The following is a 26,298-nucleotide window of genomic DNA, read 5'->3' on the forward strand; positions in this document are numbered from 1 at the left end:
AGGTCATGAGTTCGAGGCCCGCTCGGAGCCTATGTTTGTCTTGTCTTTGTTCTATGTTAAAAGGCATTGAATGTTTGCCTATATGTGTAATGTGATCCGCCCTGAGTCCCCTTCGGGGTGAGAAAGAAGGGTGGAATATAAATGCTGTAAATAAATAAATAAATAAATAAATTCTTGGAGGATAGTGCAGGCATGTTAGGAATTGTGGGAGTTGAAGTCCAAAACACCTGGAGGGCCCAAGCTTGCCCTTGCCTGGTTTAGCCTCTTCCTGATATGTTGTCAAGTTTTGGACCCAAAACCAGGAGCCTTCCCGTGGGAATGGGATGAGAGCCATTGCTTAGAAGCTTGTGCCTCTCGGTTGGTGGGAAACGTGTGGGTGTAATGAATAAAAGGAATGGGCCGTGAACTCTGCTTGCTTTTATGCATCATTGATTCTTTCCACTATTACAACTCACAGGTCACTGCTGAATATACATATAATAGGGATGCGCTGTCTTAAATTATTCATCCCCACTAGAGAGAACAAATAATTCAATCATTTTTCTCCCCACTGCCAGAAATTTGAGGAATTATGCGCAGTTCAGAGTATTCCCGTGTGGCAAAGGAAGGCTTGAGCACCAACAAGATCCTGTGCACAGAAGAAGAGTATTTGCTTTCCCTCCTTGCTTTGCAGAGGGAAGAGTAAAAGGAATGCGGTTGACATAATCACATGGCTGCGTTTTGAAGCTCACTTCAACCTCGGTGCTGAACCAAACTTCCAACCCGTTAGCAGTGTGCTTTAGGGGTCAACATTGGGGCCTAATTTCCCCCTTATATTCTAAGGGTTTTTTTGCCTACTTTACACTGTTTCATTAGGGGCTAATTGGTGTGCATGGGTTTTAAATAGGCCATCATGCAGAAAAACAGGGATAGGCTTTAGGGGTGTGCAATATTAGCGTTACTCTTCGTGTTTCGTATGAAATTCGTTAAATTCGTGAATACCAATTGATATTAGCAACATGCAGGAAAGGTGGGGGAAATAGTTAGAAACTGAAACACTCACCCCTCATTCTTGTAATACTGGGACACCTTGCAAGGTCAGTTTAATGTTCAGTATAAGCATTAAGTTGTTTTAAGAAACAACTGAAAACTTGGATGTTTAGGTTGGCTTTTGGAGAGACAACCATTGGATGACCAGCCTCATTATAACTCTATTCTGAATTCTACCAGGTCCCTCTTATTTGGGTATTTTAATCTAATGATTCTATTTTTATATTTATATTGCTGCTACAGTCCCCCCACCTATGAATTTGACTGAATTGTATTGGTGGTTGTTTGATACTATTACTGTTGTATTAACTTTTAACATTAACTTTTGTTTTTATTACCATATTGTGTTTTAACCTGTGCATATTGTGTTAATGTATGTGTGTTGTTCTTTTGTAACATTGTAAGCCGCCCCAAGTCCCATGGGGAGATGGTGGCGGGGTATTAAAAAAGTTTTATTACATTATTATTATTATTATTATTATTATTATTATTATTATTATGCAACTTTGGTAAAGCCAAGAGAACATAAAGTGTTTTGAGAACCAATCGACATAAGGAAAGCACTGCGGGTGGGACTAGCACACTTGGGCAGGAGACTGAGAACACAGCATAGTTTTACCAATCGTAATTTGTTGTATCCTGCTGACTGATTCAATGAATTCAATATAGATGTTGTTGTATGTCCAATCCTGAAACACAACCCACAACAATGGACCTCCTTCATTGGAATTAACAGCATTTTAACTCACGGATGTGGGATCTGTAGTTGGGTGAGGAATGAGTCATCTTTAACCACAACACCCTGGATCCCATAGCATGGAGCCAAAGGGGTTAAAGTGGTGTCAAATGGCATTAAGCCACCCCGAGTCCTTCAGGAGATGAAGCGGGGTATAAATAAAGATTATTATTATTATTATTATTATTATTATTATTATTATTGACACAACGATGTTGTATGACACAGCAAACAAGATAGGTATGCTGGATTTCGTTTCACAAAATCACAAGTTGAACACTTCCCAAGTGTCTAGGACTGTGTGATGTATTTTCGGATGATGCTGCAGATCCCAGCAGGGTGGCCTTTTGCAGTTGGCAGATCATAATTTTGTCAATGTCTATTGTTTCCAAATGCCGGCTGAGATCTTTTGGCACGGCACCCAGTGTGCCCATCACCACCGGGACCACCTGCACTGGTTTCTGCCAGAGTCTTTGAAGTTCAATCTTGAGGTCCTGAGAGCGGCTGAGTTTTTCCTGTTGTTTTTCGTCAATGCGACTGTCACCTGGGATGGCAACATCAATGATCCAAACCTTGTTCTTTTCCACAACTGTGATGTCTGGTGTGTTGTGTTCCAGAACTTTGTCAGTCTGGATTCGGAAGTCCCACAGTATCTTTGCAGTGCTCTTTTTCCAATACTTTTGCAGGTTTGTGATTCCACCAGTTCTTTGCTGCTGGCAGGTGGTACTTGAGGCATAAGTTCCAATGAATCATTTGGGCCACATAGTTGTGCCTCTGTTTGTAGTCTGTCAGTGCAATTTTCTTACAGCAGCTGAGGATATGATCAATGGTTTCATCGGTTTCCTTGCACAGTCTGCATTTTGGGTCTACGGCTGATTTTTCGATCTTGGCCTTGATTGCATTTGTTCTGATGGCTTGCTCCTGGGCTGCAAGGATCAGGCCACCACATCAAGGTGGCACTTGCGGGGGGATTATTATTATTATTATTATTATTATTATTATTATTATTATTATTATTTCTACAATGTAGATGCATCACTGGCTTGAGTTGGGCAAGTAAGAGGTGAAGCTGGGGTCTCAAACCTATTTTAGGAGAAGAGACAAGAAAAGAAAAGAAAAGAAGAAGGATTCCTCTTGATTGAGTCTTGGGATGCTTTAAAAGATCCATTATCAGTTTCCTCCCTCTCAAGTCTATGAATTTTCTTTCCATCCCTAAAATATATGATACGTTCAATAAGCACAGTCTGAAAGACATACTAATCATAACCTGCTAAAACCCAGGACTTTCTAAAGAAAGCTCAGTGTTATTCTTCCATGAGCTGATCAAAACAGAACCCCCCCCCCCCAACACACACACACCTTTCGGCTTCCTACATGGCTGATACCTAGCTTTGGATCCATCACAGCTATAAGTAGTACTTCCAAAATGGCATAACTTTTGTCTGACTATTGACTCCCACCCTAGGATCAGACAAGCACAACCGCTGAGAACAATATCATTAAAACTGTGCCGTGTAATCTCGGCTTTCTCTGCCATTCCCAACCCAGCTTCTATTCACATCAAACATAGCCTTTGATACCTCCTCACAATGAGGAGCTTTTGTGTCTCCGACAAAAGAGCCACCAAGGAGGCAAGGAAGCTTTGTCAGTCAGAATCATGGAAAATAAGTCAAAATTTTGCCTGCCTTCATGCAACAGGAATCTGTAGATAAAGATTTCTGGACTAGTAAAAGTTGAGATCAGCCCCTTCCCTTCATTGATGAGCATGGATGCTCCTCAGACCAGGTTTCAGAGAGACGTCAAAGCACCAGAAAGGAGACGGATGTTTCCAAAGCAGAGATGAGGAGAGGAATATGCAGTATTACTCATCCAAACATTGTTTCTAACACCCAGGAGAAGACTCTATTCCAGACATGGACGCTCCAGGTGTTTTGGACTTCAACTCCAACACTTCCTTCAGTACACAGACAATATCCTTCAGTACGTGGATGACTTACTCAAATCATAGGCAACTTGGGCCTTCCGTCCTGGTATTTTGGACTTAAATTCCCATCATTCCTTCAGTGCACGGACAACATCCTTCAGTATGTGGATGACATACTCATAGCACAGGCATGGACAAACTTGGGCCCTGCCTCCAGGTGTTTTGGACTTCAACTCCCATCATTCCTAACAGCCAGTAAGCTGTTACGAATTGTGGCAGTTGAAGTCCAAAACATCTGGAGGGCCAGAATTAGCCATGGCTGAACTAAATTCAGTCTGGAGTTGGGAATCGCCATCTTGGGTTGGCTCTCTAAAGTTCAAACTAGAATCACAAATGATATAGAAGCCACCAATGGCCATTGATTCTGCACAACTCCATGAGGATGAGGCTGGTGAAGAAGGATCCAAAAATGCAATGTATATAGTTATATAATATCATGAATATTATGACTACAAAGCCAGCAAATGCAACAGAACAAAATGTGACCTGGCCAGCAGAAATTATTCACAAAAGTCATTGGGAAAGAGAGAAGATTTCAGTGACTTGGAAAGACTTTGGGCGCATCTACACTGTAGAATGAATGCAGTTTGATGCCACGTTAACTGCCGTGGCTCAATGCTATGGAATCTTGAAAGCTGTAGTTTTACGTGGTCTTCAGCCTTCTCTACCAAAAGGCTCTGATATCCCACCAAATTACAAATCCCAGCATTCCATAGTACTGAGCCATGACTATTCAAGTAGTGTCCAACTGTATTAATTCCACAGTGTAGACGCAGCCTGGAAGAGAGGAAGAAGGCACTGAAGTGCTTGGAAAAGGAGTAATTGTATGCCTAAGCCATAACCCATTCACGTACAAATTAAATAAATGCATCATAAAAGGGCAACGATGTAAATGTACTACACTGAAATGAATGGCATATAGATCTTGCCTATTAAAAATTCAATACAATTAAAAGGCAATACAGTTAAGACACATTAAGTATCAAGAGCAATATTATAATTATGATCATAATTAGATTAGATAAAATTAAATTTGATAAGAGCATCCCCAGAGCAATCAATATCGGCAATAAATCGTGCCCAAATTTTCCATTGCTGTCGGGGTAAAAAAGAAAAAGAAAAAACCTAGTGAGTTACTAGAAATAAATATCACATGAGAGGTAGAAAAGTCAACAGAACCTTCTCCAACATCCCTCAGGTCTTTCTCCAACTCCCAGTCAGTCCCACTAAATGAAAAGAATCAGGAAAATAAAGAAAAATAAAAAAGATTCAACCATGATGCCAGATAGGGGAGGAGGAGCTCAGATTGGCTTGCTTTCATGTCAGGTGGATTTTCCCATTACATGCTCCTGAAGTACCAAAGGTACCGAAGGAAATGGAAAAAACGAATTTTGCGCACAAGCCTAATAAGTGGGGATTTATTTTGCGATAAATTGATACAAGGTTGATTTGCCAAAAACCAACCAAATATTTTCTGAAATGAAAACAGTAGAAAACAGCATGGATACCTGAAAAAAAGTGAAAACTCTGATTGAAAATACTTGTGCTGGAAGCATACCGTAGAATTGATCTTAAAAAGACCCATAAACACTTTCATTGGGAAATATTATCTGTACTGTGGGTAAGTGAAACCAAGAATATTGAATCCATGGTTAATGGGGTTGCACAGTGTTTATTTACATCTTTATTTTGAAGAGATACTTAAGATCCAAAGCAGAGACATATCTTATTGAGTAGGAGCAAGGGATGTGTTTGTGCAGCTCAGACCACATCTTGAGTGACTATTAAGATAGAATGCAAAAAAAAATCAATGCATGGAATGGTGAAAAGATGTATTTGCCGTGGATGGGATGGAGCATTTCTGTTACGAAGGGTCTCTTCTGAATATGCTTTTCTGCCCCGTACATTACAAACATGTTCTCAGTTTAAAAGGAAGGAAGGGAAGTTGTTACAGGCCCAGCTCTGCTTATTACGGACTTTCATTTCTCCCTGTTACAGGAATGATGGATCGTGTTCCATCACCAAAACAAGGAAGTGTTTTGGAAATAATGTGCTGGTATCACTTACGCCGCAGGTGGCGAGAGACAAAGACTTTTATTTGGGGTGATGAATCCCCTACCCAATGGAACAAATGGTGTTCCTGTTGATTGTGTGCATTTTGGTTCCCTGCTGCTACGGTTTCTTTCTGCTGCTGTTTTGGATAGCAATGTTAGAGCCAGGTGCAAGAAGTAGGGGAGACATTCTTCTACTCCTTTGACAAGTCCTTCTGCATCACTATCCCCAGCTGTACCGTGCCAATGCATTCCCAATGGACATCAGGGCTGGGCAACTATGGTCTTCTAGATGGTCTTCAATGTGTCCAAGACATCAACTCCCAGAATAATGAGGGATTCTGGGAGTTAAGGTCCAAAGCACATGGAGGTCCAAAGACTTGGGAACCAATGCTCTAAATATTATTGGTCTACAGCAACAGTGAGTAATTCAGAAGGACTTGTCAAAAGAGACATTCTTCTACTCCCCAGCTATATCGTGCCAATGTATTCACAATGGACATTAGGGCAGGGCAACTATGGTCTTCTACGTGGTGTTCAATGTCTCCAAGACACCAACTCCCAGAATAATGAGGAATTCTGGGAGTTAAGGTCCAAAGCACATGGAGGGCCAAAGACTTGGGAACCAATGCTCTAAATATTATTGGTCTACAGCAACAGTGAGTAATTCAGAAGGACTTGTCAAAAGAGACATTCTTCTACTCCTTTGACAAGTCCTTCTAAATCACCATCCCCAGCTATATCATGTAAATGTTTTCCCAATGGACATTAGGGCAGGGCAACTATGGTCTTCTACATGGTGTTCAATGTCTCCAAGACATCAACTCCCAGAATAATGACGGATTCTGGGAGCTAAGGTCCAAAGCACATAGAGGTCCAAAGACTTGGGAACCAATCTTCTAAATATTATTGGTCTACAGCAATAATATGTGAGTAGGAGACAATGTTGTCTCCCCTCCTCCTCTGTCAGGTTGCATCCACAACTCAAGGCCAATGATAGGAAGGTCACATTTCTGCACAGCAAATCATTGGTTGCCCACTTTCTCCCCTCTTTGGAAGAATTTTATAGGTCCCACAGCCTTAAGAAAGCGAAGAGCATTCTTGCGGATCCATCTCAACGAGCATATTCCTTTTTTTAATTATAACCATCTGCCAGATGGTACAGAGTGACAAAGGCAAGGACAAACAGTCTGAGAGGGAGCTTTTATCCTAGAGCTGTGACTATATTGAATTCATAAAATCCTAGAGCTGGAAGAGGCCTCATGGGCCATCCTGTCCAACCCCATCCTGCCAAGAAACAGGAAAATTGCACCCAAAGCACCCCTGACCGATAACCATCCAGCCTCTGCTTAAAAGCTTCCAGAGAAGGAGGCTCCACCACTTACTCCTAAAACCACCAAGAAACCTTCCTTCTCTGGAGTTAATTTTTTCCAAGGCAGTGTCCCTTCCGAGAGTGTTGTGACCTGCCTGGCAACCCTGTGTTTTCTCTCACAACCCTGTCACACCCAAATGAATGGCTGTCGAGCACAGCTGGAAGGTGAAACCTTTATGGCAACCCATATTTTGCCCGTATCTGCTTTGAACTGCCTGTGCCTTTGAACAGCAATTCTCCTGCTTTGGGAAGCAAGAAGCGTCCGCGCGGCCAATGAGAAGGATGTTTCCATGGTGCTGTTTTGGCAGTTGCATCAACAGTCCCAGATTCCCCACAGGACGCTGCCCATAGCACACTGTGACTAATGACCCACATGAATGCTCTCTGTGCATCCTAACTAGAAGTTGTGCTCCTTCTACTGGCTGAAGTCTATTATTTATGCCATGGAAGCCCCTCCCAGAGAAACACAGCATCCTGTAACATCATTTCCAGGAGCCCAGGGAGGAAGGACGTGGGGATCAATAGGGAAACGTCCAGCAGAAGGTCGTGGGCAAATTCAGCTCTTCCCAAAATATACAAGGTGCATATCTTGACTTCAATGTAATGTAGTTTGAGTGGAAAGGCTGCAAGTGTGGATGGAGGACTTTTGGATCTATAGTCCTTTTTTCTCCTTGGAACGCTTGTCAGATGAGCTGGAACCCCCCCCCCCCCCCCCAGTTTGCTTCAAATAAAACTTTAGAAGTTACTGGTGTTTTGTAAGGAACACTCTGAAATATTTCAAGCAGAGCTTTAAGCATGGCTCTCAGTAAAAGGAGAATTTTGCAGTTTTAAGCAGACAGGATTGGTTCTTGCTATAATAGAGTTATTTTATGGATCGTGCCCGTTATTGTTGGGTGCCTTCAAGTCATATTTTACTTATGGAGACCCTAAAGCGAACCTTTCAGAAGGGCTTCCTGGCAAGATTTGTTCGGAGGTGGGTTTGCCTTTGCCTTTGCTTTCCTTTGTGGCTGAGAAAGTTTGGCTTGTCCAAGGTCTCCCAATGGATTTCCATGGTTGGGTAGGGAATGTCTTGGGGTGTGAGCCATGAACATTTCTAGCAAAAATCGCCATTCCTTCAGTAAGTGGATGACATACTCCTAGTAGCTCAGGCATGGGCCAACTTGGGACCTTCCTCCAGGTGTTTTGGACTTCAACTCCCACAATTAGTTTAGTATGTGGATGACATCCTTCAGTGTGTGGAAGACATACTCGTAGCACAGGCATAGACTAACTTGGGACCTCCCTCCAGGTGTTTTGGTCTTCAATTCCACCATTCCTTCAGTATGTGGGCAACATCCTTCATGGACGATGTATTCATAGCACAGGCATGGGCCAACTTGGGCCTTCCCTCCAGGTGTTTTGGGTCCAAAACACCTGGAGGACCAAAGCTGGCCCTTGCCTGATATAGACTATGGAATGGAGCTATGCAATGTTACTTGACGGATCTAATACCAATAATAATAATAATAATAATAATAATAATAATAATAATAATAATACTTTATTTATACCCCGCCACCATCTCCCCATGGGGACTCGGGGCGGCTCACACGGGGCAAGGCCCAACTAGCACAATTTACAGAAACAACAGCATAAATACATTGAACAATATACAAAAAATAATAAAACACAGTAAGACATTAAAACAAGAGTCAAAACAGCAGTAAATCAATCAACCACCAAGTTGATACCAAATACAAAGAGACTGGGGATGGATTTGCAGAAGTGGTGAAATATAAGTTCTTGGGAAGAGTTGTTTTTTCATCGGGAGACGCTTGGCAGAGCCTCCGTTCTCCTTCTGCTCATTTTTGGAGCCGGTTCTGTGCCATACGGCATATTGAACATAATAAAGATGTTCACTTGGCGGCGGCAACATGACTAGCAGCATCAGAAGAGCCATATAGATAGATATCAATAAATAAATAACTTCGCCTACACAAAAAATAAAAATAAAAACAGATATGATTCAGTTGTATATAGTGTTGTCATCTGGGTACAGCTGCCAGGTAGTTCTGTCAAAAATGTGTTTTCATGGCAGGGAATTCATATTTGTTGCATGATGGAGCGTAATGAAAGGGAAGCTGTCCTTGCCATACCTGTTGTCACTGCAGCTTAATATCTGTTGAGCATCGGTAGGCTGTTAGCGGCCAGAAAAACCTCTCTTCCTTACATTTTGGACACCTGGCTCCTTTCCTTCTGTGACCAAAAATCCAAAAATCAAACAAGACCTTCTTGTTTTTTCATCATCCCAGTTCCAGATTTAGAAATCCAATGTTGTTCCAAAGACCCACATTATTAGTGCGATACGGAAGGACCAAGGTCTTCCAAAGAAACAGCTGGAACCAAACTGAGCCACACAGCTTCTCTTCCCTCAAATGCATCTGGTTGGAGACCAGCAGTAATGATGCCTTTCTGAAGGCCTTCAAACACACAATTCTTCCTTGCCATCTATAACCCTGCACCAGTGATGTCTCAAACACCAGGCTCTTCCAGAAAACACAATTTTCTGGGGTTTTAATCAATTGGAAGCCCGGGGAATCATATTGTCTCAGGGTTTCTTGTGAAGCGAAGAAAATGAAGAAAAGAGGTCTTGCAAAGGCGAATATAAGGAATTGAAGCTACTTCTGGCCAAGACCAGTGGTTCTCAACCTGGGGTCCCCAGATGTTTTTGGCCTACAACTCCCAGAAATCCCAGCCAGTTTACCAGCTGTTAGGATTTCTGGGAATTAAAAGCCAAAAACATCTGGGGAACTCGGGTTGAGAACCACTGGCCAAGACGAAGAAAGAGCTGGATGTTGTTGGTGAACCTCAATTGAAGTTCGCCTGAACTTCTCTTATTATGGAACGAAGTTTTGTGAATTAATGACATTTGTATTCTAAATTCACATAGACCTGAATTTTCCACATACTTAAAGCTGTACACACTGCAGAGGAAACACAAAGTTGAATGCAAGTGAAAGCAAAACTCTCCCATCTCCAGTTTCTATCATTGATGGCCAGATCTGAATGGGCAACACAACCATGTCCAACTAAATGCGGATGAAGGGTTCAAGGAAATTATGAACAAAACAAACACGCTTCGCTGAGAAGAGCTTCCCATTGCACATAAGCTGCTTTGATTCTCCTTTGGGGAGATAAAGTGGGGTATAAACAACAACAACAACAATGGGAATCTGGGAAGCCAGAAGGTGGAGTGAGGTGACGGGACAAAACGCCAGGCCTAATACTTAGGTTGCTCTACCCTATTCAGGAATAACACCTGAAAAGGCTGGATGACCAGCCTCATTATAATTATAATTCTATTCTGAATGTTATTAGGTTCCTTTCACTGGGATATTTTAATCTAATGATTTTATCTTATATTGCTGCTATAGTCCCCCCACCTTTGAAGTTGACTGAATCGCATTGGTGGTTGTTTGATATTATTACTATTGATATTATTATTGTTGTTTCAATCTTTGTTTTAACTTGTTTTATCATCTTCTTGTGTTTTAAACTGTGTGTATTGTTAATGTATTTGTGCTGTTACTTTTGTAACATTGTGAGCAGCCCCGAGTCCCCACGGGAAGATGGTGGCGAGGTATAAATAAAGTTTTATTATTATTATTATTATTATTATTGACACAACGACGTTGTATGACACAGCAAACAAGATAGGTATGCTGGATTTCGTTTCACAAAATCACAAGTCGAACACTTCCCAAGTGTCTAGGACTGTGTGATGTATTTTCGGATGATGCGCACAGATCCCAGTCGGGTGGCCTTTTGCAGTTGGCAGATCGTGATTTTGTCAATGTCTATTGTTTCCAAATGCCGGCTGAGATCTTTTGGCACGGCACCCAATGTGCCCATCACCACCGGGACCACCTGCACTGGTTTCTGCCAGAGTCTTTGAAGTTCAAACTTGAGGTCCTGATAGCAGCTGAGTTTTTCCTGTTGTTGCTGTTATTATTATTATTATTATTATTGACACAACGACGTTGTATGACACAGCAAACAAGATAGATATGCTGGATTTCGTTTCACAAAACCACAAGTCGAACACTTCCCAAGTGTCTAGGACTGTGTGATGTATTTTCGGATGATGCGTGCAGATCCCAGTAAGGTGGCCTTTTGCAGTTGGCAGATCGTAATTTTGTCAATGTCTATTGTTTCCAAATGCCGGCTGAGATCTTTTGGCACGGCACCCAGTGTGCCCATCACCACTGGGACCACCTGCACTGGTTTCTGCCAGAGTCTTTGAAGTTCAATCTTGAGGTCCTGATAGCGGCTGAGTTTTTCCTGTTGTTTTTCATCTATGCGACTGTCACCTGGGATGGCAACATCAATGATCCAAACCTTGTTCTTTTCCACAACTGTGATGTCTGGTGTGTTGTGTTCCAGAACTTTGTCAGTCTGGATTCGGAAGTCCCACAGTATCTTTGCGTGCTCATTTTCCAATACTTTTGCAGGTTTGTGATCCCACCAGTTCTTAACTGCAGGGAGGTGATACTTGAGGCATAGGTTCCAATGAATCATTTGGGCCACATAGTTGTGCCTCTGTTTGTAGTCTGTCTGTGCGATTTTCTTACAGCAGCTGAGGATATGATCAATGGTTTCATCTGTTTCCTTGCACAGTCTGCAATTATTATTATTATTATTATTATTATTATTAAAAGGATTTCCATCTCCCACATCTTAGGTTAAATTTATCTTATTTTTGCCAGTTGGCAATTTATTTACATTTGTATGCAGATGACGTCCAACGCTATTATTCCTTTCCACCAGATGCTAAGGAGGCTGTCCAGGATGTGAACCGGTGCTTAAGTTGAATCCAGACAGGACAGAGGTCCTCCTGGTCAGTCGCAAGGCCGAACTGGGCATAGGATTATGGCCGGTGCTGGATGGGGTCACACCTCCCTTGAAGGCACCGGTTCTGGGCTTGGGAGTCCTCCTGGACTCATCGCTGAGCCTGGATTAGGGATAGGAGACGCTCTTCCTCAATGTGTGTGCAACGTGTGTATATCCGCACTAGTATCTGCATTCGCACCTGCCCAAAGAGCTTGGCAGCACAGTAGCGATGGATCTCAAATCTGTAAACAGGAGGAGCTGTGTGTAAGAAGACAAAAGCCAATGCCGAACGTAATTACGGTGTCCCACACCATAACAATTATGGCTGTGTTGAAGTGTGGAATTTCATACATTCGGGGAGGTGCCTCGATAGTGAAACCAATCATCCTGCAGTAATTTCCATCAGGCGGACAGAATTGGTTCTTAATATGAAGCAGAATTATTGCCCAGAACTGTTGTGTTAGCCTTAAGGATTTCAGATGTCCAAGCCAAGCCTGGGATGATTATTCCATAATTATTAACTAAACACATTTTGTCCTTGCCTGCTGTTTCACGCATTGCAAACCTGGAGCAACGGCTCCCAAAGGAAGGAGAGACGCTACATTGAGAGGGTGTTTAGCCCACCCTCGGCCGTTATCTCCGTGAATAAAGTTCAATCTGGACACAGGCTGGAAGCTATTATTTATTCGGATCTCACCATGCGGAAAAACTAAAAATGTCCACATTTGTATTACGACGGTCTTCTCCAACAGCCTGGTTGGTTACCGCCAGACGTGTTGGATGTAATATTCATCCAGATGTGTTGCACCACGATAGGCAGCATGGTTATGTTGGGCTGCAGGAGAGCACGGATGGGAAGTCTCTTTCAGATCAAGAGCAGAATTCAACTTCTGAAAAGCTCTCCAGGGCTTGGAAAGGATCAAAAGCAAAGGGATGAACGTAGAAATGGAAACATATTTTGGTCCAAAGTTCTTACTGTAATTCACGGGGAGGCGTTTCAGATGAGAAAATGTGAAAAAACTCTGCTAATGTTGGTAAACCACCAAATGAGGGTATCATAGGATGTGGGCTAATGCCCTCTGAGATCTACTTTGAGGGTTTCAGGTCCTATTTCCAATTGCTGGTTCTAACTATAGATAATACAGTTAATGACGGGATTGACTCATCCCCTGGTGGCACAGCAGGTTAAACCGCTGAGCTGCTGAACTTGCTGACTGAAAGGTTGGCGGTTAGAATCCTGGAGTGGGGTGAGCTCCTGTTGTTAGCCCCAGCTTCTGCCAACCTACCAGTTCGAAAACATGAAAATGCAAGGATGCAGCAGAGCAGGGAAAATGAGGAGGGCCTGAAGTAAGTGCCTAAGCGGCTGCATCTGGACCTCGGGCCTTAGTTTAATAATAATCTATATATATAAAAGAGTGATGGCATCACGGCGACCCACAAAACAACAAAACTACAGGCCCCCCAACCTCGAAATTTGACAACACAACCCATCATCCACGCCTCTAGGTTGATACAAAAAAAAAGAAAAGAAAAATAAAGTCCTAATTAGAGAGAGAGGAATAATTGCTTTTATCCAATTGCTGCCAGTTAGAAGGCTAAACTCCTCCAACTTGGTCTCCTAGCAACCCAATCAAAAATAATAAAAAACACTAAAAACCATTAAACACACTAAAAAATTAATACAATAAAATACTATAATAACAGAAAATAACTAAAAATAATACAAGAAAATGATAAAATATAATAAATAAAAAGATAACTTACAATAAAATTAATAAAAAAATGCAAATAACGTCAAATAAAAATTACACAACAATTTTTAACCAATACTACCACCACTTTGCCACAGCAACGTGTGGCCGGGCACAGCTAGTAATAATAATAATAATAATAATAATAATAATAATAATAATAATAATAATAAACCTTTATTTATACCCCGCCACCATCTCCCCGTGGGGACTCGGGGCGGCTCACAATGTTACAAAAGTAACAGCGCAAATACACCAACAATATACACAGTTTAAAACACAAGAAGATAATAAAACAGAAGTTAAAACAAAGGTTTATCGAACAACCACCAATGCCATTCAGTCAACTTAAAAGTTTACCCATACCTGGTGCAGATGAACCTTCAGAAAGGTCCGATTTAGCTCCAGGATTTGAGGTTCCTTGGCGCTGTTTTAGAATGTCAAGAAGTCATTGTTGGAATACAATCTAGTTGCCCTATATTAGAAATGATATCATGGAATTGCAGGAAATTGGAGCCAAAACAGGCAAAATTGGGCTCATCTTTCAGTAAAAGCTTACCACCCATCAGCACTCGTAATTCTGATCCCTCCCTAAAGTTGGACTAGGTGGAGACAAGATGAATAGAATAATAGAATCATGTGATATAAATGTATGAAGCAATGACTGGTCTTCAGAAGGTGGACATGAGGAACATCTTGAGAAAGAGAATGGCTTTATTGCCTAGCATCTCCTATCAGGGAAAATCCAGAAGTTTCGGGTTGTGGAAAGTGAAAGAGAGCAGCAGAGATGCCTTGAATGGTATCATTACCTGCGATTTTTATTTCGTAAGTTACTGGCAGGCACATAATGTATTGAAAATAAAATAACGGCCACATTTGTTCCCCGCAGAATAAATCAACTTTAGAGTGGCTATATAAATATGTAAAGGGCAAAACGATGCCTTGGTTCCTTCTAGGATAACGTCCAAAAAGAGAGAGAAAAGGTTGGAGTTTTATTATCTGTGCTTTAGCCAAGGGGGAAAATATAGAACCGCCGAAAAAGTAGGTGATCGTTGTCAAATCCTGGCAATCTTGATTCTGCTCAGCCCGACATCCAAATGGAAAGCTTCATTATGGCCCTTGACCGTTCCAGGCTGTCTAGACTTATTCGATACCCAATTTATTTGGATTTCACATAAAAACTCTTGTCCCAGCCAAAAATAAACTCATGGGAACACAACCACTCTCATGTACTCAATGCAGAATCGCTTCTAATAGGGTGCTCTGTTGCCCATACTTGTCTCTTATTAATGAGTGTGCCAGTTAAGTTGATTTTAACCCCACTGGCTTTCCTAAGACATTTAAAATTTTGCATGATTTTACTGATGTGTATTTTGACCTGTAACTCTTATACTTTTTGGAAGTGGAATCTTGGCGTTGGGGAGAAGTTAGCTAGTTATTTTCGCTCCAGTTCCAAAACTAAGACGAAAACACAAATGGCTACTGGGAATAAGTTTCTGTCTCCTGAAACATTGCTTTTCATTGTCACCAGTCCCATGGCTGTAGCCTATCAGGAGAATAGGAAAGCTCCGTATTCCTCACAACTCTCAGAGAATAACCATCTTGGAGTAAATACTTCATCTTGTCATATCTCTCTACTGTTGTTAGTATTGTTGTTGAACTGCAGTCTTAATTCACAACTGTAAATATTGTCCAAATGACCATCTATATATATAAATGAGTGATGGCATCACGGCGACCCACAAAACAACAAAACTACAGGCCCCCCAACCTCAAAATTTGACAACACAACCCATCATCCACGCCTCTAGGTTGATACAACAAAACAAAAAGAAAAATAAAGTCCTAATTAGAGAGAGAGGAATAATTGTTTTTATCCAATTGCTGCCAGTTAGAGGGCTAATATCTGCCCACTTGGTCTTCTTGCAACCAACTCAGCCCAGGGGACAGGCACAGTTAGGCCTCTCTTAGGCCTCTTCCACACTGCCTATAAAATACAGATGATCAGATTTTAACTGGATTATATGGTAGTGTAGACTCAAGGCCCTTCCACACAGCTATATAACCCATTTATAATCTTATCTGCTTTGCACTGGATTATCTTGACTCCACACTGCCATATAATCCACTTCAGTGTGCATTTTATACAGCTGTGTACAAGGGGCCTCATATAATCCAGCTCTAAGCAGATAATATAAAATTATCAATATACAGTAGAGTCTCACTTATCCAACATAAACAGGCTGATAGAACGTTGGGTAAGTGAATATGTTGGATAATAAGAAGGGATTCAGGAAAAGCCGATTAAACATCAAATTAGGTAATCATTATACAAATTAAGCACCAAAACATCATGTTATACAACAAATTTGACAGAAAAAGTAGTTCCATGCGCAGTAATACTATGTAGTAATTACTGTATTACAAATTTACCACCAAAATATCACAATGAATTTAAAACACTGACTACAAAACATTTACTACTAAAAGGCAGACTGCGTTGGATAATCCAGAGCATTGGATAAGTGAATGTTGGATAAGTGAAATTCTACTGTATAATATACCACCATACTTGGCCACAGCAACGCGTGGCCGGGCACAGCTAGTGTTTATGTAAAGGTCCCTGCGTTGAGGAAGATGTCAATAGTTGTTAAATGTATCCTGAAAGAGCTGTGTTGCCTTCAAGTCATTTCCAACCTATCATGGGACTTTCTGTGGTTGAGAGTGACTTAAGCAAAGGACTGGGCTTCCATGTCCAAGGACCCTGGTCTTCAGAATCATACTCCAGTACTCTAAACACTGCACCAAACTGGGTCATTTCTCTGCTTTCAACAGCCTGCTGGGGATGCTGGGGATTCTGACTCAGAGGATGATGGGAATAATGGATTTTTCACTAAGTTTGTGACCAGGCTGAACCTCAGACAGAAATGCAGGCCGTAAATCAGAGAGCATCACTGACAGCTGCAGAAGAGTGAGAGGCTGTTTGGGATTCTGTTTCTCTTGAGAATTGGCCTTTTGAGCCTTCTCAGCCTACATAAGATTGGGAGTTACTCCGTGATATGAGATTAAGACTTCACTCAGAGAGAGTGAAAGAAAGGTTAATTAGCAGGTCAGAAAGACTTGGTGAGAAGCAGTCCTTGAAACCCAGGTGCCAAAGGGATGATCTCATGGCTTCTTGGTCAGGTTTGGGTGATATTTTCCTGGTCTCTTCAGAGCAGACAACGTTGCATTAATATGAAGTTCATGCTTAGTTCTCAGGTTTGCCTTGGTTCATGTAATAGTTTTGCCTTGGAAAAGTTCCCGTTTTCATGCTTATGGATGGAATTCATATACCTTGCTACCTTGGAGTATCGATCGTTGTATTTTTGGACTATTGCTATTCCATAGCACCTTTTCTACTGCTTTTTGGGAAATGCCCATTTTCCTTTTGTATGTGCCTTTTGTAAATATGATGTAGATGTTGTGGTGCTGGGCGAAAAGGTATTCCTTCCTGGGCTAGGGAGCAACAGCATGGACCTTAACTTCACATGACCGTCATCCTTTGGACAATCTATATATATAAAAGGGTAATGAAATTTCGACCTAGAACAAAACAACAAAACTACACATCCCAGAAACACTTAACTTGGCAGCACAACCCCTCATCCATGCCTCTACGTTCGTACAACAAAAAGAAAAGAAAAATTAAGTCCTAATTAGAGGGAGAAGAATAATTGTTTTTATCCAATTGCTGCCAGTTAATAATAATAATAATAATAATAATAATAATAATAATAATAAGTTTATTTGTATCCCGCCTCCATCTCCCCCGAAGTTAGAAGGCTAAGCTCCGCCCACTTGGTCTCCTAGCAACCCACTCAGCCCAGGGGACAGGCAGAGTTAGGCCTCACTTAGGCCTCTTCCACACTGCCTATAAAATACAGATTATCAGATTTTAACTGGATTACAGTATATGGCAGTGTAGACTCAAGGCCCTTCCACACAGCTATATAACCCATTTATAATCTTATATTATCTGCTTTGAACTGGATTATCTTGACTCCACACTGCCATATAATCTACTTCAGTGTGCATTTTATACAGCTGTGTAGAAGGGGCCTCATATAATCCAGTTCTAAGCAGATAATATAAGATTATAAATATAATATGTAATAATTACTGTGATATAATAATACAGAACAATATCATTTCTAAAATCAGGACAGTAAATAAAGAACAACACTCTGAAAGCATAAGCCACAGCAACGCGTGGCTGGGCAAAGCTAGTTCTTACTAATTTTGTGAACTAAGACCGTGGTTAGTTTTGAAAACTCGCCTTAATCTCTAGCCCTTTGAATGCCTTCCCTGAAGATATGGGATACTAAATGAAAACTCATTGTTGCTGTTTTTCCCCTTTCCTTCTCCCCCCTCCCTCCACCTGCAGTGATATTTGACGACTGCCAAGGAAATCACAGATTGAACTTCAAAGTTTCCAACCCAGACTTCAAAGTGGAACCCGACGGGGCTTTAGTTGCATTGAGAAATTTATCAGAAGCCGGCACAGCCTTATTTATCCACGCCCGGTCAGCGCGCGCCGAAGATACGGCAGAGGTATTGATTGTCGGCAGAAAAGAGAAACACGCTTCTTTAAAGGTAAGCTGGAGACAAATGGAGATCAAACGTTCCTGGAGAGGATACAGGGCAGTTGGGCGCTTCTCTGAGACGGCGAGGCGGCTTAGCCGTTGCAAAGCGAAAGAAGCAGATTTCTGACCCATTTCATGTTTCTGAAGGACTGACACGGTTGCCTCTTGACAGGGAGAAGAGCATTCGGACCACATAAGTGTCATGTTTCAATTGTACCCACATCCTACGCGCACAATGCACATTTTTCTTGGAACCGTTTAATTATGAGTTGAAAACCACGGATCGCAACCTGCGCCGTTCACTCACTACCTTCTCCAAAGCCACCCAACCATGTCCCACAATGTGTCTTTTGAGGTTCTTCCAAGCAGACACCTTTTTGTGTTTCTGCTGCTTCCACACCAAACTCCTTTTTATTTTCACCTTTGCAATTTCAGTGGGAATTTGTTTGGCACACAAAGGAGGAGGTGGGGAGAACCGGGGTGCTTTTCCAAACTGATTGAAATGTTTGCTGCTCATGCACGGGAATAACAAAGGAACAGCGGAGCCAGCCTTCATTCCTGCACCGCGACATTTCGCAAAGAGGCAGGCATGACAGTGACTTACAAGACAATTAAGCCAGGTACCTTTACAGACCTATAATTTAGAACTACAAAGGAGCCATAATGAGGAGGTTATAAAGGATGAGTGATCCATTGTCTCTCTCCTCTATTTAGTTCCTCTGCCAGGCTGCGGTTCCATCACATTTCCAGCAGCCGCAGTAGTTTGTCTTAAATCTCCCATTTAAGGGTAATTTGGCTTTAAAGGGAAGGCTGAGCAAACTTTCCAAACTCCGTCTCTGTCTTGTCTGTTTTGATACAACCTTTAAGCTTCGTTGCAATTGGGTAAATTGGAAAGACGTGTAATGAGGTCTATTGTTTTAAGGTCCAGACCTTTGGGAGGGATTTGTTGCTGTGTTCCTTGGTCATTCTATCCTTGGATTTGTTCACAGTGTGACTTCAGAAGTGGGTTGTCATTGCCTTCCTCTGAGGCTGAGAGAGTCTGATTTGGCTAAGGTCATTCAGTGGGTTTCCCAATACATCATCGATTCTGTTACAGACCAGTAGCAGTCACAGTAGGCAGGGGCTGATGGGTTCACTGATGACTTAGAGTCAGATGGGATTGTGGGCTTTCGTGGGATTCATTCCCATGCAGAGCCAGAAAGTGAAACTGCTTTAGACAGAGAGACAGGCACAGATAGGCCTGAGAATGCAATTGCCTCTGAACCCCAAGGCCTTCGAGGCCAGTCATGAAAGTTGGAACTATCCTTTTCAGATAAGGAGCCCAGCGAAGATGAACTGATTTTCTCATGGGAAATTCTCAGCTTCATAGGTCAACACGCTTTCATAGGAAGCAAAAATTTCAGGGGAGACATAATGCTTTCATGTCTGTTTATTAGAGGCTAATCGGTACTCCACTCCTTCAGTTCAGGCAACATGGCTTTCAAGTTACTGCCAGACCTATTCTATGGAAAATGCAGAAAAACTCATATTCATTCCGATCTGGTTCGAAACGTAGAGCTTTCCACTGAGTCTGGGTATTCAAACATTTCATTAAATGACAAACTCAGCCACTGTTATTTCGCTATGCAGCCCAAACGTGTCAGTGTGAGAAAAGCGGTACATCTCCGTCTGTGGATGAGATGAAACTTGGCTAAGAATAGCTCTGTTTGGAACCTAAGCTTGTTAGTCTAATATAGGAAGGTTAGGAGTAAGCATATGCTGGTAGGCAGTGTAGTACGCTGTCTGTAGATTTAGCCAAACCTTGGCTTAATAATGAGGGTGTAAGCAGGCTTTAAATGTTTCCTCACCAACTTTTCCTCCTTTTTGGAGTAGTGATGCAGTCTGCATCTGTGAAATCCCATCATTAATTGTTCCAATTTTTAAAAACCCATACAGAGACACAAAATTGTAGCATGTTTGAAAATGACAGGTGGTAATATCCAATAATATTTCAGTGGCTGGCTCTAGAGGAAGACATCTGAGATCATTGAAACTGCAGAGGGAATGGGACCCAACATCTGCCCTGGTGGGTCTCGCTTGTGGTCCCAACACAACTAGGATGAGATGTTGTATCTCCTCTGGTTTCAGTTTCACTTATTTAGCCAGGTTTTTTTCTGATAGAGAAGAGGTCAGGTGTGTGGAGAATGAGGTGGAACCACCTTTTTAAATGGAGACTTCACTTTATGCCCCCGAAGTCCATATCTACCCTTCAAGTGATCATCACGGCTACCATATCTGTCGAAGGACGTACAGTTGGCCCAATTTACCCGTGGAATATCCATCCATGGCTTCCATCACCCACAGCTTGAAATATGTATCTATATATATATAAAAGGGTAATGGAATCCCGGCACCGGACAAAACAAATAAACTAAACGCCCCACAACCTTGAAAATTGACAGCACAACCTCTCATCCACGCCTCTAGGTTCATACAACAAAAAGAAAAGAAAAATAAAGTCCTAGCCACAGCAACGCGTGGCCGGGCACAGCTAATTTTTATATAAAATCCTTTATTTTTGTCATTTTGTAGAAGGAACACCACTTTGTTATGCCACTGTGTCTGGAGCATCCATAGGTTTTGGTATCCACATGTATTTCAATGTTCTGGAATATATAGTCTAATGCTTTTGCGGCTCTCTGAGTTCTTCTCCATGAGTGGCACTTTTGTGTGCCTTGATCCGCTATGTCCCCAAAGCAGCCCTGGTGTTCTTCTGCCTACGGTTGACTCAAGAGCGAGCTGTGCATTTTTTGTTCTTCCCACATTCCTGGAGGGTTTCCCAACAGGTTACGCTTGGAGCACCTTGGCTTATGGAGAGCTGCCTATGATGCAGAAATAACACGCTTCGATTTTTTGTTATCTGAAGTTGCTTCTGCAGCACTCTTCAAAAATTGCATATCTGGTGCTCGGGATGAAAACAAATTTCTCACAGCATGAGTTTCAAAGAGAATTATCCCATTCCTGCTGAAGTTGTATTTGATGAACCTCCGGGCTTTGCAGTCTCTCCGGGATTGTGTATCAATGGGGGTTGGAGAGCCCCAACCGGCGCAAAAGCCCATGGCTGGTGCGGTTCAGTTTGAATAACTCTGGTATTTATATGTCTGAATTATGTGGCTAAATAAAGTGTGTGTACAAAGTCTGAATGACAACTGTGGAATGTTTGGTGGAATGAACTTGCATGCGGATGGCAAAAGGTGGAAAGAACAAGAGGAGGGAATTGCTTTTGGTTTGAGAAGGTGAGAGTAGCTACAGTATACATCTGTGGCAATTTGATATCATTTTAGCTATTATGGCTGCATTCAATGGAATCATGTGATTTGTAGATTGATGTGGTACCTGAAATTATTTGCTAGTGGGTGCTTGTGGTCGTGGTTCAAGAAAGTGGATTAACATTCTCTGGTGGAGAATTTCTCGTACCTTTCTTCCATCCAAGAAGATGAAGTTATGGCATCGAACCGATAAACAACAAATGACTCATTCAACAAATTAGGGACCAGGGTGCTGTCAGAAAGTGGAAATGGTTGAAATGGGGAATCCAGTGCTTTTGTAGTTTGGAAATGCATGATTGGATGTTCTTAGCTAAATGTGGTTGTATTGTTCTGTCTTTATATCAACACCATGAGTCCCACTGTTGGGGAAAAGATGGGATATAAACAAAGTGATTAATTGGTTGATGTCGATGCTTCACCAGATGGGAAAATGCTCTGAATTCAATCTCGAAAAGGTGACCTTTTTTAACGACTCAAACTTTCATATCTTGTCTGTGACTGGTAACTAGTAGCTCATAACTTTTCCAAGCGTTGGCCATTTTATTGCAATGTCTAAGGTGCATCAACCCATCAAAATGCTGCTAAAGTAGATAGACCAATGAGGCACCTTCATGTCTACTTGTTGAGTACAAATTTACAGATTTCAGATCAGCAATTAGTAGACCAGTTTGTGTATGTCTATCACCCTGTTTTGTAGTCATTTAGTGTCCACAATTTTATTTATTTATTTATTTACAGCATTGATATTCCACCTTTCTCACCCTGAAGGGGACTCAGGGTGGATCACAGAACAAATATATGGCAAACATTCAATGCCGTTATACACAGACAGGATAGACAACAGATAGAGGTGTATAAGCATTTCCCATCTTTGGCGTCCTGGAGGTTGTGTGCGATTCTGGGGGGTGCAGTAGCTCCATCCTCTATGTTGAAGAGCCCTGTTCACAGACTGCCTCCGCTTTTTTGATCACTGTCATTTTTCTGGTGCCATTAAAATACCTCCCCGCTTAAGCTGTACCTATTTATCTACTCACCGTTGTTTCCGATCTGCTAGGTGGGCAGTGAGCTGGGCTGAAGGTCAGGTGCCCACCCCCACCGGGCTTCAAACTGCCAACCTTTGGATTGGTATGATGTATTGCAGCTGGTGGTTAATCTGCTGTGCTAAAACCCAGCCCACGATGATAAAACTATTTGTGTGGTGAAGTTTCAGTTAAAAAAAGTAACTTGGCTCAGTATGGAGCAGCTCAAAGTTCAGAAGTAACTTGCAAGCTCTGGGGAAAGCCGAAGCTTTAATGGTGTTCTGCAGGAATGAAATATAAATGAGTCATAGCAGACCGACGTGAAAAGTGTGCCTACATTTCTTGTCCGCACACAAAGGATTCCCACAAATAACACAAATGAAGATCAACCCTCTCATTTGAAATGACAGAGCAGATCATTCTGGCACGGGCGGGGAGGTCACGGTGCCTATTAGAAAATAAAATGATTGCTCGCTTTTTTCCCCCTTAAGAAAGTTGCTTTCATTCTCTCTGAAAGAGATTTCTCAGAAGCATCTGTCTTCTCTTTCTACCTGTCAATACATCTCTGGAATGTAAATGAAAATGGAGAAATATCTATCAATCCTGAGAAACCTTTTTTTCTGTGAGCAAGTCACTTTGAAACAATAAAGGATTTGATGCGCTTGACTTTGTTCTGCAGAGCTTCAAAATGTGGGTCTGGTGCATACTGTGGGTTACAAGCCTTTCTCAGAAAGAAGATGACACATTCCCAATAGCTTTGAGGAATCAAGATGGGCCTCAAATGCATTCTGGATCACATCTGAAATGTGAAATGAGGCCCTTTTTAAGAACATGCAAATAATTCCTTTAAGAGCCTGATGAAGCATTATGGTAGCAACCAGGTGAACGTCAACATTATGTGTAAAACAGGTGTTTGGGTAGGTAAATGATATTATTTTGTTCCATCGTGTTATTCCTTTCTTGTTAGTATATGGCTCTCTAACTCCATCCATATATTAAATACATTGCCATTTTGTCGCAATTTGTGGCTATTATCTCCAGTCATGTTGGAGGCTACCTTCAGCCATGTACCCACATAGTCCTTCAATGCCCTGGATATTATAATCTCTGGTGCATTTGTATGGATTTCCATGAACTGGACCCCAAATAAATTTGCACCAAAGTGCTTCCAAATTGCCCTTGGACCTAACAAGGATATCTCTAAGCAGAGCTCCTCAAAAGTGGAGGCCCAAGAACAAGTGTCAGACCATGAAACATCAGATCCTGGTTCCTGAAGAGTTTAGTCCAGTCATTGTGTTGGAGGCTCCTTCTTTGGAGGATTTTAAGCAGAGGCTGGATGGCCATCTGTCGTGGGTGGTTAGAATGCGATTTTCCTGCTTCTTGGCACGGGTTGGACTGGGTGGCCCATGAGGTCTCTTCCAACTCTCTTCCAACTCTATGATTCTATGATTAGCACCCAGTTGAACATGAAACCAATCCTCAACATCATTGTCATCATAATTGTTATTATTATCATTCTGTTCACTAGATCCGCTGATGTAGTCTGCAGATCTCAGGAGGTCCAGGTCCATCTGAAGGACATTGAGGTCCTTCAGATGGACCAGGACCTCCTGAGATCTGTAGACTACATTAATTTTCACTTCACTTCACTTTATTTCTTAATTAGTTGCTCTCCACCAGAGTGCTCCGAGCGACTTACAATTTAAAATATCATTCCACAATATAAAAACATTCAACATAAAAAACATTCAACAGTGACTATTTGGCAAATTAGATCTGATTTAATTAAATGCACAACCAAACAGCCAATCTACATCAGCAGATTTAGTGAGCAGGATGATAATAATAATGATGATGATGACGATAATGACATTGAGGTCCTTCAGATGGACCAGGACCTCCTGAGATCTGCAGACTACATCAGCAGATTTAGTGAGCAGAATGATAATGATGATGATAAAGACATTGAGGTCCTTCAGATGGTGGTGGACCTCCATATATCTCTCAAGATTGGATATAATGACTAAACCTGGTGGAATCCAGGATCCAACAACATCTGAGGAGCCATGAGAATCTCTAAGGGCCCAGTTCAAGAATCTGCTCCCCATTATGATTTTTGACATATGTATAAAATATATAGTGCTTTCAATACTCCTGCAGCTGGAACCATCTATTCAGGAAGAAACTTTGGTAGAAACTTCAGTCTGTTTCCCAATTTTCCTCCCTTTGCATTATAGTTAATCTGGAATGAGTCATGGCTTCAGTGTGGGTACGCACGCAGCATCCAAAGCAAAGAAATCCTGACAGATGCTAATTCTTTTTAACTAGTCCTGGATCTCGCCTGCAGAGTATTTTGCCTCCTTGAGGACTGATAGCATAAGATCCCAGCATGATATCACTTTTTCTTGTAGGTGTTTAAAAGGGATTGTGTTTTTGCCTTGCCAATCACACTGGGTTGTAATGCTTAACTCGGTAGCAGCAGAAGTGTTTTAAACAATAGCTCCTAATCACAGTGGAGGGCTGTTGAATATTCATGAACGCAGGTCCTTGCACAATGAGCGGCTGATTGGTTACCTGGTTGTGGCATGACCTGGGAATGAAGAGAGTGGGAGATCCCGTAAACGCCGGTACCAAATTATGTATGCAACCATCTAAATGGCCAAGTTTCCTTCACGAGATACTTCAAAACTTGGCACCTCACAGGGTCTCTTTTTTCCAAAGATAAGAAATAGGATATTTTTCTCCAGCTGGATTATGCATTTTGCATGCACCCCTGCTGTTTGTTTGCAGGCTAAAGCACTCCACTCCCGTTCTGAAAGACAAGCAGACTTACAACATCCTTTCTTCGGAAAACTCTGGTTCATATGCCCTTTAAAAAGAGGGTTGTTGTTGTTCTGCCTGGCACAGGAACAATCTGTTGACACCTCGGAGAAGCTCTCTCAGAGCTCTTTTGTGGCTGTTTGTCACATGTACGGCCAAGAGCTACACATTTGCAAGACCCACAGAGAAGGAAATGCAGGATGAGCAGCTGCCGTGGAGCCTTGGCTTAGTAGGGAAGTCCCACTTGACATCACGTCCTGGCTCCATATGGCTCACAGCAAATGGCATCCACGTCCTCCGTCCCATTTGCAGAGCATTTGGGGGCAGGTTTTCTGATTGGGATTTCGTGAGCATTTTGGAGGAACCCAGCCTCCAAAATATACCGATTCGAATGTCTTAGGAAATCAAGTTCCCAGACATTTGCTAGAATGAGAACAACAATTTGCATTTTTTGGTGTTGCTTGCAAGTAAAGACTCTGAAGGCACCAGATTCTGAATGGTCTGGGAAGCTACACAGGGTCAACCCTGGTTAGTACATGGATGGGAGAACTCTACTCAACACCAAGTTCTGGAGACTATATTTTAGAAGAAGGAGCTGGAAAATAGGGTTGTGCATGGATTTGTTTTTCAAAACGGACTACGGCTCTTTTGTCTGTTCCAGCCAGCCACAATGGCATGGACTTCTCTGCCATTTTTCCCCGAGCTTAACAGGCTACGCAGCTGCCTAAAATGGCTGC

The 26,298-nt window shown here is 42.0% G+C and overlaps 1 protein-coding gene across 2 annotated transcripts in view; it reads left to right on the forward strand.

Moving 5' to 3' along the window:
* cdh13 (cadherin 13) overlaps window positions 1–26,298 on the forward strand; it is a 594,061-nt gene that overhangs the window by 219,404 nt on the left and 348,359 nt on the right. For both annotated transcript variants that reach the window (XM_062961847.1, XM_062961846.1), the window contains one exon: window positions 18,216–18,424. In XM_062961847.1, the coding sequence (XP_062817917.1) occupies window positions 18,216–18,424 (209 nt within the window). The remainder of the gene's footprint in view (window positions 1–18,215; window positions 18,425–26,298) is intronic.

Source organism: Anolis carolinensis, unplaced genomic scaffold (assembly GCF_035594765.1).
Source record: "Anolis carolinensis isolate JA03-04 unplaced genomic scaffold, rAnoCar3.1.pri scaffold_9, whole genome shotgun sequence".
NCBI lineage: Eukaryota > Metazoa > Chordata > Lepidosauria > Squamata > Dactyloidae > Anolis > Anolis carolinensis.